A 20,218-nucleotide genomic window follows, 5' to 3' on the forward strand; every position below is an offset into this window, starting at 1 on the left:
GATCAGGGTTTGGGGGGGGATCAGGGTTTGGGGGGGATCAGGGTTTGGGGGGGGATCAGGGTTTGGGGGGGATCAGGGTTTGGGGGGGGATCAGGGTTTGGGGGCATCAGGGTTTGGGGGGGATCAGGGTTTGGGGGGGATCAGGGTTTGGGGGGGATCAGGGTTTGGGGGGGATCAGGGTTTGGGGGGGATCAGGGTTTGGGGGGGATCAGGGTTTGGGGGGGATCAGGGTTTGGGGGGGATCAGGGTTTGGGGGGATCAGGGTTTGGGGGGATCAGGGTTGGGGGGATCAGGGTTTGGATGGGGGGATCAGGGTTTGGGGGGGGAAACAGGGTTTTGGGAGATCAGGGTTTCGGGGGGATCAGGATTTGGGGGGGATCAGGGTTTGGGGGGATCAGGGTTTGGGGGTGATCAGGGTTTGGGGGGATCAGGGTTTGGGGGGGATCAGGGTTTGGGGGGAATCAGGGTTTGGGGGGGATCAGGGTTTGGGGGGATCAGGGTTTGGGGGGGATCAGGGTTTGGGGGGGATCAGGGTTTGGGGGGATCAGGGTTTGGGGGGATCAGGGTTTGGGGGGATCAGGGTTTGGGGGGGATCAGGGTTGGGGGGGATCAGGGTTGGGGGGGGGATCAGGGTTGGGGGGATCAGGGTATGGGGGGGATCAGGGTTGGGGGGGATCAGGGTTGGGGGGGATCAGGTTTGGGGGGGATCAGGGTTGGGGGGGATCAGGGTTGGGGGGGATCAGGGTTGGGGCGGATCAGTGTTTGGGGGATCAGTGTTTGGGGGATCAGTGTTTGGGGGATCAGTATTTGTGGGGGGGATCAGTGTTTGGGGGGATCAGTGTTTGGGAGGGGATCATTGTTTGGGGGGGATCAGTGTTTGGGGGGGATCAGGGTTTGGGGGGGGATCAGGGTTTGGGGGGATCAGGGTTTGGGGGGATCAGGGTTTGGGGGGGATCAGGGTTTGGGGGGATCAGGGTTTGGGGGGGATCAGGGTTGGGTGGGATCAGGGTTTGGGGGGGATCAGGGTTTGGGGGGGATCAGGGTTTGGGGGGGGATCAGGGTTTGGGGGGGATCAGGGTTTGGGGGGATCAGGGTTTGGGGGGGATCAGGGTTGGGGGGGGATCAGGGTTTGGGGGGGGATCAGGGTTTGGGGGGGATCAGGGTTTGGGGGGGATCAGGGTTTGGGGGGGATCAGGGTTTGGGGGGGATCAGGGTTTGGGGGGGATCAGGGTTTGGGGGGGATCAGGGTTTGGGGGGGATCAGGGTTTGGGGGGATCAGGGTTTGGGGGGATCAGGGTTTGGGGGGATCAGGGTTTGGGAGGGGATCAGGGTTTGGATGGGGGGATCAGGGTTTGGGGGGGGAAACAGGGTTTTGGGAGATCAGGGTTTCGGGGGGATCAGGATTTGGGGGGGATCAGGGTTTGGGGGGATCAGGGTTTGGGGGGGATCAGGGTTTGGGGGGGATCAGGGTTTGGGGGGGATCAGGGTTTGGGGGGATCAGGGTTTGGGGGGGGATCAGGGTTTGGGGGGGATCAGGATTTGGGGGGATCAGGGTTTGGGGGGGATCAGGGTTTGGGGGGATCAGGGTTTGGGGGGATCAGGGTTTGGGGGGGATCAGGGTTTGGGGGGATCAGGGTTTGGGAGGGGATCAGGGTTTGGATGGGGGGATCAGGGTTTGGGGGGGGGAAACAGGGTTTTGGGAGATCAGGGTTTCGGGGGGATCAGGGTTTGGGGGGATCAGGGTTTGGGGGTGATCAGGGTTTGGGGGGGATCAGGGTTTGGGGGGGATCAGGGTTTGGGGGGAATCAGGGTTTGGGGGGGATCAGGGTTTGGGGGGGGATCAGGGTTTGGGGGTGGATCAGGGTTTGGGGGGGATCAGGGTTTGGGGGGATCAGGGTTTGGGGGGATCAGGGTTTGGGGGGATCAGGGTTTGGGGGGATCAGGGTTTGGGGGGGATCAGGGTTTGGGGGGGGATCAGGGTTTGGGGAGGGATCAGGGTTTGGGGGGGGATCAGGGTTTGGGGGGGGATCAGGGTTTGGGGGGGATCAGTGCTTGGTGGGATCAGGGTTGGGGGTATCAGGGTTGGGGGGATCAGGGTTTGGGGAGGATCAGGGTTTGGGGGGATCAGGGTTTGGTGGGATCAGGGTTTGGGGGGATCAGGGTTGGGGGGATCAGGGTTGTGGGGATCAGGGTTGGGGGGATCAGGGTTGGGGGGATCAGGGTTGGGGGGATCAGGGTTGGGGGGATCAGGGTTGGGGGGATCAGGGTTGGGGGGATCAGGGTTGGGGGGATCAGGGTTGGGGAGATCAGGGTTGGGGAGATCAGGGTTGGGGGGATCAGGGTTGGGGGGATCAGGGTTGGGGGGATCAGGGTTGGGGGGATCAGGGTTGGGGGGATCAGGGTTGGGGGGATCAGGGTTGGGGGGATCAGGGTTGGGGGGATCAGGGTTGGGGGGATCAGGGTTGGGGGGATCAGGGTTGGGGGGATCAGGGTTGGGGGGATCAGGGTTGGGGGGATCAGGGTTGGGGGGGATCAGGGTTGGGGGGATCAGGGTTGGGGGGGATCAGGGTTGGGGGGGATCAGGGTTGGGGGGGATCAGGGTTGGGGGGGATCAGGGTTGGGGGGGGATCAGGGTTGGGGGGGATCAGGGTTGGGGGGGATCAGGGTTGGGGGGGATCAGGGTTGGGGGGGGATCAGGGTTGGGGGGGATCAGGGTTGGGGGGGATCAGGGTTGGGGCGGATCAGGGTTGGGGGGATCAGGGTTGGGGGGGATCAGGGTTGGGGGGGATCAGTGTTTGGGGGATCAGTGTTTGGGGGATCAGTATTTGTGGGGGGGATCAGTGTTTGGGGGGATCAGTGTTTGGGAGGGGATCAGTGTTTGGGAGGGATCAGTGTTTGGGGATCAGTGTTTGGGGGGGATCAGGGTTTGGGGGATTGGGGTTCAGGGGGATCAGGGTTTGGGGGGTATCAGGGTTTGGGGGTATCAGGGTTTGGGGGTATCAGGGTTTGGGGGTATCAGGGTTTGGGGAGGATATCAGGGTTTGGGGAGGATATCAGGTTTAGGGAGGGAATCAGGGTTGGGGCAGTCGCGGTGGGGTTGGGGTGGGGTCGGGGGGGTTCGGGGTGGGGTGTTGAGGATTGCGGGAGGGGTTAGGGTTAGGATTGTGGGAGAGGGTCAGGTTTGTGGGGGGGGTCAGGTTGCAGGGAGGGGGGGTCTGGGTTGCGGGGAGGGGGGATCGGGATTGCAGGCGGGGGAGGTCGGGATTGCGGGCAGGGGGGGTCACGATTGCGGGTGGGGTTGCCTGGAGTGTGCGATTGCAGGGGGGTCGGGGTTGCGGAGGGGGGTGGGTCGGGATTGAGAGGGGGGGTGGGTCGGGTTGCGGGTGGCTCACGTTTGCGGGGTGGTGGTCGGGGTTGCGGGGGGGATCGGGATTGCGGGGGGGTTCGCGATTGCAGGCGGGGGGGATTGGGGTTGCGGTGGGTCGGGCTTGCGGCAGGGGGGGGTTGCGGGCTGGTGATAGCGGCGGGGGGGTCGGGGTTGCGGGGGGGTTCGCGATTGCAGGCGGGGGGGATTGGGGTTGCGGTGGGTCGGGCTTGCGACAGGGGGGGGTTGCGGGCTGGTGATAGCGGCGGGGGGGTCGGGGTTGCGGGGGGGGTTCGCGATTGCAGGCGGGGGGGATTGAGGTTGCGGTGGGTCGGGCTTGCGGCGGGTCGGGCTTGCGGCGTGGGGGTTGCGGGGTGGGGATTGCGGCGGGGGGGGGTCGGGATTGCGGGGAGAGGGTCGGGTTGCGGGGGGGGGTCGGGATTGCGGAGGAGGAGGGGATTGCGAAGGAGGGTGGAGATTGCGGGGAGGGGGTTGCGGGGGGGATTGTGGGGGGGGGGAATTGCGGGAGGGGGGGATTGCAGGGGGTGTCGGGATTGGGGGGAGGGGGTGTCGGGATTGGGGGAGGGGTTGTCGGGATTGGGGGGAGGGGGTGTCGGGATTTGGGGAGGGGGTGTCGGGATTGGGGGGAGGTGGGGTCGGGATTGGGGGAGGGCGGGGGGAGGGATTGGGGGAAGGGAGGGGGAGGGGTCGGGATTGGGGGGAGGGGGTCGGGATTGGGGGGAGGGAGGGTCGGGATTGCGGCGGGTCGGGATTGGGTGGAGGGGGGGGTCGGGATTGGGTGGAGGGATTGGGGGAGGGATTGGGGGAAGGGGGTCGGGATTTGGGGAAGGGAGGGGGAGGGGTCGGGATTGGGGGAAGGGAGGGGGAGGGGTCGGGATTGGGGGAAGGGAGGGGCTCGGCGTTGGGGGAAGGGAGGGGGTCGGGATTGGGGGAAGGGAGGGGGTCGGGATTGGGGGAAGGGAGGGGGTCGGGATTGGGGGAAGGGAGGGGGTCGGGATTGGGGGAAGGGAGGGGGTCGGGATTGGGGGAAGGGAGGGGGTCGGGATTGGGGGAAGGGAGGGGGTCGGGATTGGGGGAAGGGAGGGGGTCGGGATTGGGGGGGAGGGGGGAGGGATTGGGGGGGGAGGGGGTCGGGATTGGGGGGGGAGGGGGTCGGGATTGGGAGGGGAGGGGGTCGGGATTGGGAGGGGAGGGGGTCGGGATTGGGAGGGGAGGGGGTCGGGATTGGGGGGGAGGGGGTCGGGATTGGGGGGGGAGGGGGTCGGGATTGGGGGGGAGGGGGTCGGGATTGGGGGGGGAGGGGGTCGGGATTGGGGGGGAGGGGGTCGGGATTGGGGGGGAGGGGGTCGGGATTGGGGGGGGAGGGGGTCGGGATTGGGGGGGAGGGGGTCGGGATTGGGGGGGGAGGGGGTCAGGATTGGGGGGGGAGGGGGTCAGGATTGGGGGGGGAGGGGGTCGGGATTGGGGGGGGGAGGGGGTCGGGATTGGGGGGGAGGGGGTCGGGATTGGGGGGGGAGGGGGTCGGGATTGGGGGGGGAGGGGGTCGGGATTGGGGGGGGAGGGGGTCGGGATTGGGGGGGGGAGGGGGTCGGGATTGGGGGGGGAGGGGGTCGGGATTGGGGGGGGAGGGGGTCGGGATTGGGGGGGAGGGGGTCGGGATTGGGGGGGGAGGGGGTCGGGATTGGGGGGGGGAGGGGGTCGGGATTGGGGGGGGGGTCGGGATTGGGGGGGTTCGGGATTGGGGGGGAGGGGTTCGGGATCGGGGGGGAGGGGGTCGGGATTGGGGGGGGAGGGCGTCGGGATTGGGGGGGAGGGGGTCGGGATTGCGATGGGGGCTGGGGATTGTGGCGGGTCGGGATTGCGATGGGGGGGTCGGGATTGCGGCGGGAGGGGGGGGTCGGGATTGCGGCGGGAGGGGGGGGGTCGGGATTGCGGCGGGAGGGGGGGGTCGGGATTGCGGCGGGAGGGGGGGGTCGGGATTGTGGCGGCGGGGGGGGGGTCGGGATTGTGGCGGCGGGGGGGGGTCGGGATTGTGGGGGGGGGCGGGATTGTGGGGGGGGGTCGGGATCGCGGCGGGAGGGGGGGGTCGGGATTGCGGTGGGGGGGGGGGGGGGGGGGTGGGTGAAGGCCGGGTCCAGCACCGCTGTCTCCGGCTGGATGTGAAACTCTCGGGCGGGCTGTGTGATCTCCCTCCCCGGCCCCCTGCCCTCCCCCAGTCGGCAGCCGATTAGCGGCCTGTCTGTCGCAGCCTCTCCCGGCTGCGGGGATCGCCCACCCGGGGTGATCGCATTCACCCCGAGCCGCGCTGTCAGCCCCGCCACCCCCGGGGGCCATCCGCCGCCAGACCGGCACCGATCAAACTCTGCTGCTTACCGAGCGCCCACACGAAGCCGAAGAGTGGCTGTTTCAGAGCCATCATGTTGTCGGTGGATGTGTTCCCTCCTCTCACAGGACGCGGCTGCTGGGGACTGAGAGGCAGACCGGGCGGGCTGCACTCTCCCCCCCTGCTGCTTCCCTACAGTGACGCGAAGCGCAACTGGGACCGGGGCCAAAACACCAACTTCAACACAAACAACACCCTCCTGGTCAAAGATCCCCCGCCTTTCTGCTGCAAAAAGAAACTACCTCGTTTCTTGGACCATGACATGCCAGCCAAAGGGAAGTACACGAATTCTTCCAACCCTCAGCTGCAAGCAGAATCGTATTTATATGAAAGTGGTTATTGGAGACACAGGGGAGGGTGCAGCAAAGATTTACAAGTCTGCCAGAACAGAAGTATTCCGATCCAAAAGAGGCTGAACAGGTCGGGGCTCTTTCCTCTGTCTTGAGGCTGAGGCGTGAGGTCTTTAAAATTCCGAAAGGGTTTGAAAAGACTGAACAAAGTTAACCCAGGAAACCAAATCGACATTTTAGAATGACTGAGACATTGGTGAGAATGTGCTTCATGGTGTGTGTGTGGGGGGGGGGGGGGGGGGGGGTTGCAGTGACAAAACAGGATTTCTGGCCCCCAACAAATTGCCCACCTGGTGAAGGTACATCTTCAGTGGCAACAAAAAGGGAGTTATAAGATTTTCTAACTACAATAATGACCAGACAGTGCTACAGTTCCAAGCCAGGGTGGTGTTTGGCTTGGAGAAGAATTTAGAGATGTTGCTGCTCCCATGTGCCACTTCCCTTGACCATCTAGGTGGTTCAAGTCACACGTGTTGATGCTGTTGAAGGAACCTTGCTGCAGTGCATCTTGTAGAATGGTTCACACATCTGCAACAGTGGTGGAAGGAGGGAACGTTGAAGGGGAAAATGGGTGCTGATCAAGCGGCTACTTGGTCCTGGATGTTTTGGAATTATACTCATCCAGGAAAATGCCGAGTGTTCCATTGCACCTGACTTCCAGTGACATATCCAAATACTTTTCAAAAGCGATTAGGCAGTGAGCTCAAGACCCCAGCAATCCCAGGATGAAACATTTTTACTCCCCTCTAATCTTTTTGCCGATCACTTTAAATCAATATCTCATAATTATTTGCCTGTCTGCTAAGGGAGTAGATCCTTCCTCTAGCTGAATGGTTCAAAATCACATATACCTTAATTAAACATCTCCACTCAGTCTTCTCTGTTTCAAAGAAAACAACCCCAGCTTATTCACACTTTCCTCAGTTAAATATCTCCAATTCATGCATCATCCCCATAAGAGGGCAGCACGGTAGCATAGTGGTAATGCTAAATTGCCCTTAGTGTTCAAAATTGCCCTTAGTGTTGGGTGGGGTTATTGGGTTATGGTGATAGGGTGGGGGTGTGGGCTTGGGTAGGGTGCTCTTTCCAAGAGCTGGTGCAGACTCGATGGGCCGAATGGCCTCCTTCTGCACTGTAAATTCTGTGAAGAAAATGTCCTATCCGGTGTGATCATATCTTCCCTGGAGTGTGGTGACCAGAACTGTATGTACTACTAGCTGTGCCATAACTTGTGCTTTTAACAGTTCTGGCATAAGTTTCCTCATCTTATATTCTACATCTCATCTAATATAAGAAAATATCCGATAAGCTTTCTTAGCCACCTTATCTAATAATAATAATCTTTATTGTCACAAGTAGGCTCACATTAACACTGCAATGAAGTTACTGTGAAAAGCCCTGAGTCACCACATTCTGGTGCCTGTTCGGGCACATGGATGGAGAATTCAGAATGTCCAAATTATCTACCAGAACGTCTTTCGGGACTTGTGGGAGGAAACTGGAGCACCCGGAGGAAGCCCACACAGACACGGGGAAAATGTGGGGACTCCGCACAGACAGTGACCCAAGCTGGGAATCGAACCTGGGACTTTATATTTGCATATTAGTTTTTATTTGAAGAGATGCATAAGCTGTGCAAATCCGACTAAACAGCCATCTTTCAGCTGGTTTCTATGTCCATGAGAACAGGTGAATCCTCAGTGAACACCATCCACATATTTTTTGTTCTTTCATGGGGTGTGAGGGCATGGCTAGCATATGTTGCTCATACCTAATTGTCTTCATGAACTGCTGCAGTCCATTTGGTGTAGACACACCCACAGTGCTGTTAAGAAGATGGTAGTGATGTTCCCATGCGTCTGCTGCCCTTGACATCATTAGTAGAGGCCATGATTTAGAAGATGCTATTGAAGGAGCCATGGTGTGTTTCTGCAGTGCATCATGTATATGGTGCATTCTGCTGCCACTGTGCACCAGTGTTGGTGGGAATAAACGTTACAGGTGGTGGATGGACTGGCAAACAAGAGCTCTGCTTTGTCGTGAATTGTGTTGAGCTTCTTGATTGCAGTTGGAGCCACGCTCATCCTTGTAGATGGTGGAGAGGTTTTGGGGAGTCAGGAGGTGAGTTACCAACCCCCCCTTGTTGCCCTCAATGTTTATTCCAAGTGCTATACAAGGGGGAAGAGTACTGGTTCTTCAGCTAAAGGAAGGCCATGGTGATCAACAAAAGGTTTCCTTGCCCATGTTTGATCTGATTCCTTGAGACTTCATGAAGTTCAGAGTCAATGTTGAGGACATCCAGGGCCACTACCGCAGTATACCACTGGGCGGCCTACTCTGATGGGTCAGTCAAGCTGGTGGACAGCATGTACACTGGGATGGTGATGGAGGTGTCTGGGATATTGGCTGTAAATTATGATTCAGTGAATATTACGATGTTGCTTGACTAGTCTGTGGGACAACTCTCACACTTCTGGCATAAGTTCCCAGATGTTACTGGGGAGGACTTTATATGGATTGTTAGCCTCATTGTGTCTTGATTATGTTCTTCAGAACTGAAGACAAGTCATATTCAATCTTCTTAATAATCTTAATCTTTATTATTATTGTCACAAATAGGCTTACATTAACACTGCAATGAAGTTACTGTGAAAATCCCCTAGTCACCACACTCCGGTGCCTGTTCAGGTACACTGAGGGAGAATTCAGAATGTCCAATTCACCTTAACTCTGTTTTTCTCTCCACAGATGCTGCCAGACCTGCTGAGGATTTCCAGTCCTTTCTATTGTTATTTTTTATTACTATTAATTGTCCAGTAGCTGCAGGTTCAAGTCCCACTGCAGGACTCAATGGCCAGGGAAGATGTGTTTATAATGCAGACAAACATGTTGAATATCAACTTGTAAATTCTTCCAATATATGCCAATGGCAGGCAGTAAGAGCAGGAGAGATTTTTGCTCACTCATGTAGTGAAAATAACATTGGAGCTCCTACCATCACTGTTCATAGCTCTGGGCTACAGCATGTATGTAAATCATATGTTGCAACCCAGCAACCCAGAATCCTTAGGGAGCTGGTTGTCTCAGTTGGCTGGACGGCCGGTGTGGCTCAGATTGGTGCCAACAGCCTGAGCTTTGATTCCCCAGCCAGCAGGGATGGTCTGGCACCATGCCCTTCCCATTGTGGAGGTTGGGTCACTGTGGGTTAGACCTGCCTTGAGCAAAGGTCTGAAGAAGAATGCATCATTTTAGTAGTTTGATGACTTTCTGAGCCTCTTCAGAGGGCAGTTCAGCGTTATAACACGTTGCTATGGACTGGAGTTACATGTAGGCCAGGCCAGGTAAAATGACAGACCTTCTTGCTTAAAGGATATTAGTGAACCAGATAAGATTTTATCACGGTCTAGTAGTACCATTACTGATATTAGTTTTAATTTCGGATTCATTTCATCATCCACATTTAAATTCCCCAGCTGTCATGGTTACTAGAACTCATGCTTCCAGAACATTAATATAGGCCTCTCGGTCGCTAATCCAGCAATATAACTACATTCTTACTTGGGATCTGAGTCTAGTTATATCAAAATCTGTCTCACTGGACTCTTCTTGTTTAAATGAAAATGGAAAATGCTGGAAACACACAGCAGTTCAGCAAGCATTCAGAAAGTGGAAATCTTGGCATAAACCTCTCCCCCAGAATTGAAAATTGAAAGACAAGAGTTTTTTTTACATTTACAATTCATTTGCCTTTGCAAGTTATAAATTGAGCAGTACAGTTTCTGATGAATTGTGAGCGATGTATTTTAAAATCTTCCATTATGCCTACTGTTCTGTTTCAGTATTGCCTGACTAGTTCATTCTAGTTTACCTGGGCCAATACACCTTCTTTGAGCCAAGTGATATTTCACATCCACCTGGGGGTGCAGTCGGGGAATTAGTTTAACATCTCATCTAAAAGATGGCACTTCTGGCAATGTGGTGCTCCCTCAGTAATGCACTGGAATGTCAGTCTAGACTTTTAACTTATGTCTCTGAAGTAGAACATGAACTCACCATCTTGTGACTCAGAGGTATAAGTGCATCACTAAACCACAAAAGAAAAAACACAATAAGCCTGTTCCCCTATGTTACTGCATTTTCGATTTCTCTTTGTTGCTATATGGATTGGATTCAAAAGTTATATTTTATACTATTCAAGAGTTAGTGAAAAGAACTGTAGACTTTGAAACTTTTATTTTGCTTATTTTATTGTATATGAAGTTGAGAGGAATGCTCTGCTCATTTCTTTTCTGCAAATTTAATTTTATTTCTGTACAAAACTTAACACAAAGAAAGATGGTTGTGGTTGTTAGAGGTCAATCGTAGAATCCCTACAATGCAGACAGAGGCCATTCGGCCCATCAAGTCTGCACCAACCTTTGGGAAGAACACCCTACCTAGGGCCACACTCCCACCCATCCCCGTAACCCCTCTAACCTTTCGGATACAAAGGGGCAATTTATCATGGCCAATCCACCTAACCTGCACATCCTTGGACTGTGGGCGGAAACCGGAGCACCCTGAGGAAACCCATGCAGACACAGGGAGGAAATGCGAACTCCACACAGACAGTCCCTCAAGCTGGAATTGAACTCGGGTCCCTGGCGCTGTGAGGCAACACTGTTAACCACTGTGGCACCGTGCCGCATCACAGCTCAAGGACACAGCAGCAGAAGTTCTTCATGGCAATGTCCTAATATCAACCGTCTGCAGCTGCTTCCATACATCCTAAGGTCAGAAGTCAGGATGTTTGCTGATGATCGCATAGTTTTCAGTCCGATTCATAACTCCTCTGATATTGAAGTTGTTACAATAAGACTTAGACAATATTCCGACTCGAATTGATAGGTGGCATGTAATATGCACATCACACAAGTGCCAGGCAATGATCAGCCTAAACAAGAGAGAATCTGACTATGTTGCCTTGACATTCAAAGATATTGGCATTGCTGAATCCACCAGCATTAACATCTTAATGTTACCACCGACTAGAAGGTCAACTGGACAAACCAGATGCGAGCGTAGGTCAGAGACTGAGAATTCTGCAGCGAGTAACTCATCTTCTGACTCTCCAAAGCCTCCCCGTCATCTATGGGACACAATTCAGGAATACTCTCTACTTTCCCAGATGAGTGCAACTTGAACAGCACTCAAAAGACTAAAGCAACTTGGGTATCGACCTATCCATCACCTTAAATATTTACTTCCTCCCCTGCTGGCACACAGTGCAGCAGGGTGTACCATGTACAAGATGCAAGTTGCCAAGCCTCCTACAACAGCAAACCTGAGGCCTTTACCACCTAGATGAGCAAGAGCAACAGACACATGGGAACATCACCATCTGCAAATTCCCCTCCAAGTCACACAACATTCCGATTAGAAATATCAGGGGTGGGATTCTCCAATAATAGGGCTATGTCCCCACGCCAGCGTCAAAACACGAGCGTTTCACTCTGGACTTTCCTTAAGAAAGTCCAGGGTGTTTCTCCAACCTGCAGGAAGCTAGCAGTGCCCGGAGTGCTTCTCCAAGCTCTGGCTGTGGATACGGGGCCCTGCAGTTCCGGTTGGGAGCCTGCGCATGTGGTGGCCTGCGGCAGCCACGCCGTGCGCAATGGCGGACTCAGACCGCAGAGCAGCACCAAAAATGTAGGCCCCCCCCCCAGAGAACACGCGCGGCCATGGATCGGTGCCGCCCAATTGTCCCCTGGCTGTCCATGAAGCCCCCCCCCCCCACGGTGAAGGCTCCCCCTGCCCCCCCCCACCCCCCAACCAGGGTGGCCGCGGACTGAGCTCGCAGCCGCCACCGTGCCGTTCCTGACAGGCAAAACGTGGTTAGAACCACGCCGCCTGGAACTCAGCCAGTTGTCCCCGGAGAATCGCCGCGGGGGCCCCTACCCGCGTCGCGTAGACCACGCTTGCGCGACTCGCGGCGATTCTCTGGGGATCGGAGAATCGTGGGAGCGGCGTTGTGCCGGATTTCGGCGTCAACGCCCATTTTCCGCCCCAGCGCCGAAATCGCGATCGGAGAATCCCGCTCCACACATTTCCTTCACTGTCGCTGGGTCAAAGTCCTGGATGGTAGATGTCAGTGGTTTAAGTAGGCAGGTCACAACCACCTTCTCAAAGGCAATTAGGAATGGGCAATAAATGCTGGCCTTGCCATCAATGCTGGCATCCCATGAGAACATTTAAAAACGGATGACCATTGCCCATGGAACCATAACCGGGCAAGGAGTCAGACCTCTAAATAGTAAGAGGATAGGGAAGGAGAACCTGTTTGCAAAAAGAAAGGAGAAATGAGGAATAAAGAGTTGAATTGGTAAAGCTGTGGGCCTTGGTGTGTAAAGGAAACAGAGAGAGACTGGGGGAAGGTGAAAGCAACTAAAGAAAGCAGTACGGTCAGGAATGTAAAGGTCTGACCAATTTGGAGGCTAAACCTCATTATTATTTTTTATTCAATTTCATACTTGACAGCCAGCCAAAATCCAGACTGGCTGGCTAGTCAGGTGAGAAAACCAGAGGTAGGAGATCACAGGCTTTTGGGGGCAGTCCCTGAAAATTGGCAGATGTGCAGCCTGCAGTTTGGGGTGCTTATAGCATGCTGCAGGCTCCTGGATTGGTGGTGGAATCTTACAGTGCACCCATAATAAAGTGGTGTCCTCCACATTGGGAACAGTGATGCCCGGGACTGATCCACATGGGATTGTGAGCACAAAGGACAACAGGCAAGGTTGCAACATTCAATGGGACATTTATTCAGGGTGGCATGTTGGTACAGTGGTTAGCACTGCTGCCGCACTGCGCCAGAGACCTAGGTTCAAGTACGGTTTTCTCCCACAGTCCAAAGATGTGGGGCTGGATTCTCCATTTCAGCGACTAAGTTGACGCCAATGGAGCATGTGTGGTCTTTTACGACCAAAGATTCTGTGTGAAACCCTCACCGATTCCTGGACTGGTGAGGGGCTAACAGCGGCGGCGCGTGAAACGTCTGGTTCTCGCGCCAAAATGGCCGAAGAATGGTTGGGTTCCTGACCGCGCATAAGCATGGCTGATAACCTACAGCGGTCGTGCTGTACAACATGGCGCCGGCCGTGCATGGACACAACCTGCCATCCGCGACCCCACAGCCCACCCCCATGCCACCCCCCACCAGTCCCCCCAGCCCTCACGAAAGCCCCCCTGGCCAGCGGCACGGAACCCTACCGAGTGTGGTGGCGCTGGACACAGTCCGCAGCTGCCATTCCGGGTTCCCGCACGTCTGAGAGCACATGTGTCCTGTGCTGTTGGGAACTCGGCCCATTGGGGGAGGAGCATTGCGGGTGGGTAGGCCGATGCCGCACCAACGCCATTGGCGCGCGACGTGATGATGCCATTTCCGAGGGGGTGGAGCATGGCTGACCGGCCTCAAACCGCCTTCGGCCCCGATTTGGGCGTAGGAGCAATTCTCTGCCCGATCGCCGATTCAGATAACAGCATCGGGCAATGGAGAATCCCGCCCGTGGAGTTTAGATGGATTGGCCATGATCAGTGCATGGGGTTCAGGGATAGGGCTGTGGAGTGGGCCTAGGTAGTGTGCTCTTTCCCTAGAGGGTTAGTGCAGGCTCAATGGCCTCCTTCTTCACTGTAAAGATTCTATGAAACCAAATATATTTAGAATGAGACAAAAAAAATATCTTTACCACTTATACAGGAAAATCTATATTTAAAATAAAACATAAATTTATTTTAAAAATTGCATTGAAAACATGAAGATACGATTTGATAAATGTGCAATTCAAATATTTTCTATTATTATTTTAGACTCAAGTTATGTGAATTGTGACAAATCTAAATTGTAACATTTGCGAAGGAAATCAATAAGGGAAGTGTTTGTCACGAGTCAACTATTTTTATTTTCAGTAGTTTTCGTTGGTTTCAGAGAAAAGTTTTCACCAGATGGCTGCCACCTGTGCTGAACGATTGACAGCTGTACCACAACTGATCTATCACATACAACAACAATTTGTGTTTATATAGCACCTTTAAACAGCATAAAATATTCCAAGGTGCTCCATAGTAACATAATCCGGCAAGAGATTGGCACACAGCCAAAGCAGAAGAGGATATGTGACCAATTGCTTGGAGAGATAGGTGGGTTTTATGGGAGGTAAGGTGATTAGTGGTCTAGTGAGGGGATTATAGAGTCTAGAGCCAAGATAGCCAAAGACACAGCTATTAATGACAGGGTCAAGGAAGCAGGGGATGTACAAAGGAGGTCAGAATTGAAGGAACACTGAGTTCTCAGATGTTTGTTGGCTGAAGGAAGTTCCAGAGAGAGTGAGGGGTGGGTGGGAGGGGGGGGGGGGGAGGGGGGAAGCCTCAGAGGATTTGAAGATAAGGACACTTGCCTAATTTCTCTAAATTCTTTCAATTCTAATTTCACTTTAGCACAGTGGTTAGCACTGTTGCTTCACAGCACCAGGGTCCCAGGTTCAATTCCTGGCTTGGGTCTCTGTGCGGAGTTGGCACATTCTCCCCGTGTCTGTGTGGGTTCCCTACGGGTGCTCCGGTTTCCTCCCACAGGTCCCAAAAGACGTGCTGTTAGGTAACTTGGACACTCTGAATTCTCCCTCTGTGTACCCGAACAGGCGCCGAAATGTGGCGACTAGGGGCTTTTCACAGTAACTGCAGTGTTAATGTAAGCCTACTTTGTGACAATAATAAATTCTTATTAAATTATTATTATTCCTATTTTCACTTGGGCTGGGATCTAATGCAGGTTAGCGAATATGGGGACTAGAGCGAATGGAACTAGATGTGAGTTTAAGATAAGAGAAACAATCAGTTTTAGATGAGCCCAAGTTTATGGATGGTAGAAGGTGGATACCAAATTTGTTACATTTTTCCTCTTGTTCTTTCTTATTTTCCAATAGCTTGTGTTGATTTTGTTCATTCCCTGTGAGACTTTGTCATCCGTTTATATAAATAATCTGAACTGAATTAAAACAGCGTGCGCTTGATGTGTTCACATAAATCTCACATACATTTTAGTCAACCATCTTTTGCTATATTTCAGAGTATGTATCTATGTTTTGTCCTTCTTTACTAAAGATATTGATTTATTGCTGGGACACAGCTCACTGCTTGCAGCCCCAAACTGCTCAGCCAGATGACCATCCTTGAGGTGTGAGGAGTGAGTGCTGAGGCCATATGGAGCCCAATTTGGTCGTACCTTTGCCTGATATTTTCTCTCTCACACAAGCAATCTGCACGCACAACTTTGTGGCACAAGATTTTTTTTTCCTGTCCTTCACCCAGGAATAGCGAGTTGACCTGTACTATTCCTGGGATACCAGAGATCAAACCTGAAACGGACCTGGGTAGCGCATTTGGCAAACAACCATTGGGGCGGTACATCTCAATAGATCACGTCCCTCGTGATGGCAGCTTTATTTGAGTAATAACTATGACTTTTGTTTTGGGAGAGGCCTTTGAACCTACTCTGCCAATCAGGTGGCTGATCTTTAGCTCAACTATATTATCCCTCAGCAATCACCAAAAGTACAAAGCCACTTCGCCTAATGGTCACTTCATAAGTGCACTGATCAGTGTAGAATTGAACCATAAATGTAGGAAAGTCATTGGTTTAATCCCTAGTTTGTATGGAACTACCAGCTTCTGTTGGGGTAGCGGCAGACAACTGAATTCTCCTTTGTTTAGGAGAGGGCACTTAATTCGCCACAATCCTCAGTTGTATTTTCCAATGGTTCTTGTTTGAAAGGTTGCCAGTGTGGACTTTGTGCAGGGGCAGAATAGAAGAGATAAGACACCAGAATAGTGAGATAAGACACCAAGGACCTTTGATAATGTAACTAAAGAGATAGCTGGGTGATGAGAGAAAACCTTCCAAGTTTAAAAAAAAGTCATTTACAAGAAATCACTGGTTTTATAATTGTAGAACTGACTCCTGGCATAGGCAGCTTGTGTAAATGCACCAAGAAGTGACACAGGAAGTAGCAGTTCTCGATGTTGCACTTTTGATTTGCACATGAACAGATGAAAATGAAATGAATGAAAATGAAATGAAAAGCGCTTATTGTCACATGTAGACTTCAAATGAAGTTACTGTGAAAAGCCCCTTGTCGACACATTCCGGCGCCTGTTCGGAGAGGCTGATACGGGAATTGAACTATACTGCTGGCCTGCCTTGGTCTGCTTTAAAACCAGCTATTTAGCCCAGTGTGCTAAACCAGTCCCACTGGATGGTGGGAATTGTATTCCCCTGCGTTTCGCTTTCTCCATCTGGAGTGCCCAACAGAAATTGGTGAGGGATGGGTGAGAAACCGTCCCCTTCCTCTACCACCCACATTCCTCCATCGCCCACATTCCTCCACCACCCACATGTGGTAGTCGGTATTAGGGGTATTATGGTACCTAGGTTGAGGCTGTAAGATCATTGGTGTGGGAGGTACCTGAGACAGGAAGATCATTGGTGAAGCCTGCCTGCTGGTTCCGCCCAGTAAGGCGGAGTATAAGAGTCTGTGTCTCCCTAGCAGCTGCATTCTGTACCAGCGCTGCTGGGGGAAACATCTAGTCCAATAAAACCTTCAATTGTCATCCAATCTCGCTTCTGGAGTCATTGATCGAGCATCAATTTATTGGACTAGATTTTAAAGAATGGAGCTCAGAATCAAGCCCGAGTGTCTGCAACTCAGCCCCCACGCGGCAAACTCAGCGGCAACCCTCAAACACTGGCTGGCGTGCTTCAAAGGGTACCTCAGGACAGCCACGACTGCACCCATGGAGGACCAGAAACTGCAAGTTCTCCACTCGAGGGTGAGCCCAGAGATCTACATCCTCATTGAGGACGTGGACGATTTCGAGGCCGCGATGGCCCTGTTGAAAGGACACTACATTCGCCCAGTAAACCAGGTTTATGCCCGACATCTGCTAGCGACAAGGCGACAAATCCCAGGGGAATCACTGGATTAATTCTACCGCGCGCTCCTGGTACTAGTTAGGAACTGTGACTGCCCGCAAGTTTCAGCCAGCGACCACACAGAACGTTTAATCTGGGACGCATTCGTAACAGGTATGCTGTCCTCCTAAATCCATCAGCGGCTGCTGGAGAAAGAGACTCTAGGCTCAAGGAGGCACGGGCCTTTGCTAGCTCCCTGGATGTGGCCTCCCGGAATGGCCGCACGAACGTCCCTGACCGTGCGGCAGCCCCTTGGGCAGCGTGGAACCACCCGCGGCCGACCGCGATGCATCCCCCCACAAGCTTGTGCCGCGCGGCCAACCAGGCAACCCCGGGGGGGCCCCCCTTTTATTTTTGCGGGCAAGCCAAATGTGGTAAACCACTGTGTTCCTATATTAAGGGTTGTACGGTAGAACCTGCACTACAGGTTCACCTGGGCCCCTGCATGCTAGCTCCTCCCAGGAGCCGGTTTATAAATATGCTTGGCCTTCAGCTCGCAGCCATTTCGTCAGCTGCTGTAGGAGGCCACACTTCAGATACTAATAAAGCCTCAGTTTGAATTCAACTTCGTCTCCAGCTAAATTGATCGTGCCTCAATTTATTAGTATCTGATTCAGAAGATGGACCTCCGGATTAAACCAGATCCAGCTGGATCCACACGCAAGCGACGCCAGAAAAGACTTTCAGCACCGGCTAGCTTGTTTTGAAGCGTATATCAACGCGGCGCCGACCCCTGTTCCAGAGGCTCAGAAGATTCAAATCTTGTACTCCAGACTCAACTCTAAAATCTTCCCGCTGATCCAGGATGCGCCCAATTACGCTGACGCTATGACTCGACTCAAAGAGAGTTATGAGCAGAAGACGAACACGCTCTTCGCCAGACACGCGCTCGCAACGCGTACTCAACTACCTGGTGAGTCAATCGAGGACTTCTGGAGGGCCCTGATCCCACTAATTCAGGACTGTGACTGCCAGGACGTTACAGCTAAGGAGCACTCAGATCTCCTTATGAGGTACGCTTTTGTAACTGGGATTAGCTCCGATGTTATCAGGCAGCGGCTCCTAGAAGGGGCCACGCGCGACCTCGCAGAGACGAAAACACTAGCGCTTTCCATGATGGTCGCCCTGCTCAATGTATAGTCCTACGCCCCCAACCGCGCGGCCCACTCCTCCTACACTTCATAGGCCCCATAGGCAGCCGCCCCAGCGGGGGCGCTACCCACCCAGTACGCCTGCGCTACGCACCAGCCGGTGATCTCCGGAGAGCGGTGGCCCCCCCCCCCCCGGTCACGGACAATGGCGCCACTATCCTCCCCTCCTCCCCAGGCCATGTGCGAGCAATGGGCACCGCCATCTTCTCTCCCGCACCAGGCCCGCTCAGCGGCAGCGGTCGCCCCTTCCCACCCCCCTCCCCCGGTCACGGACAATGGGCGCCGCTATCCTCCCCTCCTCCCCAGGCCATGTGTGAGCAATGGGCGCCGCCATCTTCTCCCCCACACCAGGCCCGCTCAGTGGCAGCGGTCGCCCCCACCGCCCCCCCCCCCCCCCCGGTCACGGACAATGGGCGCCGCTATCCTCCCCTCCTCCCCAGGCCATGTGCAAGCAATGGGCGCCGCCATCTTCTCGCCCGCACCAGGCCCGCTCAGTGGCAGCGGTCGCCCCCCCCCCCGGTCACGGACAATGGGCGCCACTATCCTCCCCTCCTCCCCAGGCCATGTGTGAGCAATGGGCGCCGCCATCTTCTCCCCTGGACAACACATGCGTTCCATGGGTGCCGCCATTTTGTGACCCCCAGGACCTCCGGGCGCCGCCATCTTGTCCACCCCGCAGCACACGGAGACCAACGATGTTTCAGGACCCCGACGCAGTGGCCAGCTCACTACCCGACGATCAACCATGGTAATCGACCAGTCCAGACAACACACTCTGACCAACGCATCCACCAGCGTGAAAGTCAACGGACACGTGACCTCCTGCCCACTGGACTCCGGGAGCACCTAGAGCTTTGTACATCCAAATACGGTAACGCGCTGCTCCCTTAAGATACACCCTACCAATCAAGGTATCTCCCTGGCCTCTGGATCCCATCGCGTAGCAATCCGGGGGTACTGCACAGTCACGCTCACAGTCCAAGGTGTAGAGTTCCACGGTTTTTGCCTCTACGTCCTCCCTAACCTCTGCGCTGCACTTATCCTTGGCCTGGATTTTCAGTGCAACCTCCAGAGCCGGACCCTTAAATTCGGCGGACCCTTACCACCCCTCACTTTGTGCGGCCTCACGACCCTAAAGGTCGCTCCTCCTTCCCTCTTTGCCAATCTAACTCCATATTGCAAACCCGTCGCCACCAGGAGCAGACGGTACAGCACCCAGAATAAGGCCTTCATCAGGTCCGAGGTCCAGCGGTTGCTTCAGGAGGGAGTCATCGAGGCCAGCAACAGCCCCTGGAAAGCCAAAGTGGTAGTGGTTAAGTCTGGGGAGAAAAATCGAATGGTTGTGGACTACAGCCAAACCATCAACAGGAACATGCAGCTCGACGCGTACCCCCTCCCACGCATATCTGACATGGTTAACCAGATTGCACAGTACCGGGTCTTCTCAACGGTGGACCTGAAATCCGCTTACCACCAGCTCCCCATCCGTAAATCGGACCGGCCATACACCGCCTTTGAGGCAGACGGCCGGCTATATCACTTCCTTAGGGTCCCCTTCGGCTTCACCAATGAGGTTTCGGTCTTCCAAAGGGAGATGGACCGAATGGTCGACCGGTACGGCTTGCGGGCCATGTTTCCGTACCTAGACAATGTGACCATCTGCGGCCATGATCAGCAGGACCACGACGCCAACCTCGCTAAATTTCTCCGCACCGCCACTCTCCTCAACCTCACGTACAACAAGGAGAAGTGAGTGTTCTGTACAAACCGCTTAGCCATCCTCGGCTACGTGGTCCAGAACGGAGTTCTGGGGCCCGATCCCGACCGCATGCACCCTTCATGGAGCTTCCCCTCCCCCACTGCCCCAAGGCCCTCAAACGCTGCCTGGGGTTCTTCTCGTATTACGCTCAGTGGGTCCCAAACTATGGGGACAAGGCCCGCCCACTCATACAG

General features: G+C 54.6%; 1 protein-coding gene across 2 annotated transcripts in view; it reads right to left on the reverse strand.

Annotated features, from left to right (window-relative positions):
- LOC140427765 (interleukin-10 receptor subunit beta-like) overlaps positions 1-6,164 on the reverse strand; it is a 68,231-nt gene extending 62,067 nt beyond the window's left edge. Inside the window, exon 1 of one of the 2 annotated variants that reach the window (XM_072513398.1) lies at positions 6,011-6,164. In XM_072513398.1, coding sequence (XP_072369499.1) covers positions 6,011-6,032 — 22 coding nt within the window. In that variant the 5' untranslated portion in view covers positions 6,033-6,164. Of the gene's footprint in view, positions 1-5,758; positions 5,955-6,010 lie in introns of those variants that run through there. The other variant, XM_072513397.1, reaches the window with a different exon arrangement.
- Between the last annotated feature and the right edge of the window lie 14,054 nt (positions 6,165-20,218).

Source organism: Scyliorhinus torazame, chromosome 8 (assembly GCF_047496885.1).
Source record: "Scyliorhinus torazame isolate Kashiwa2021f chromosome 8, sScyTor2.1, whole genome shotgun sequence".
In the NCBI taxonomy this organism is placed as follows: Eukaryota; Metazoa; Chordata; class Chondrichthyes; order Carcharhiniformes; family Scyliorhinidae; genus Scyliorhinus; species Scyliorhinus torazame.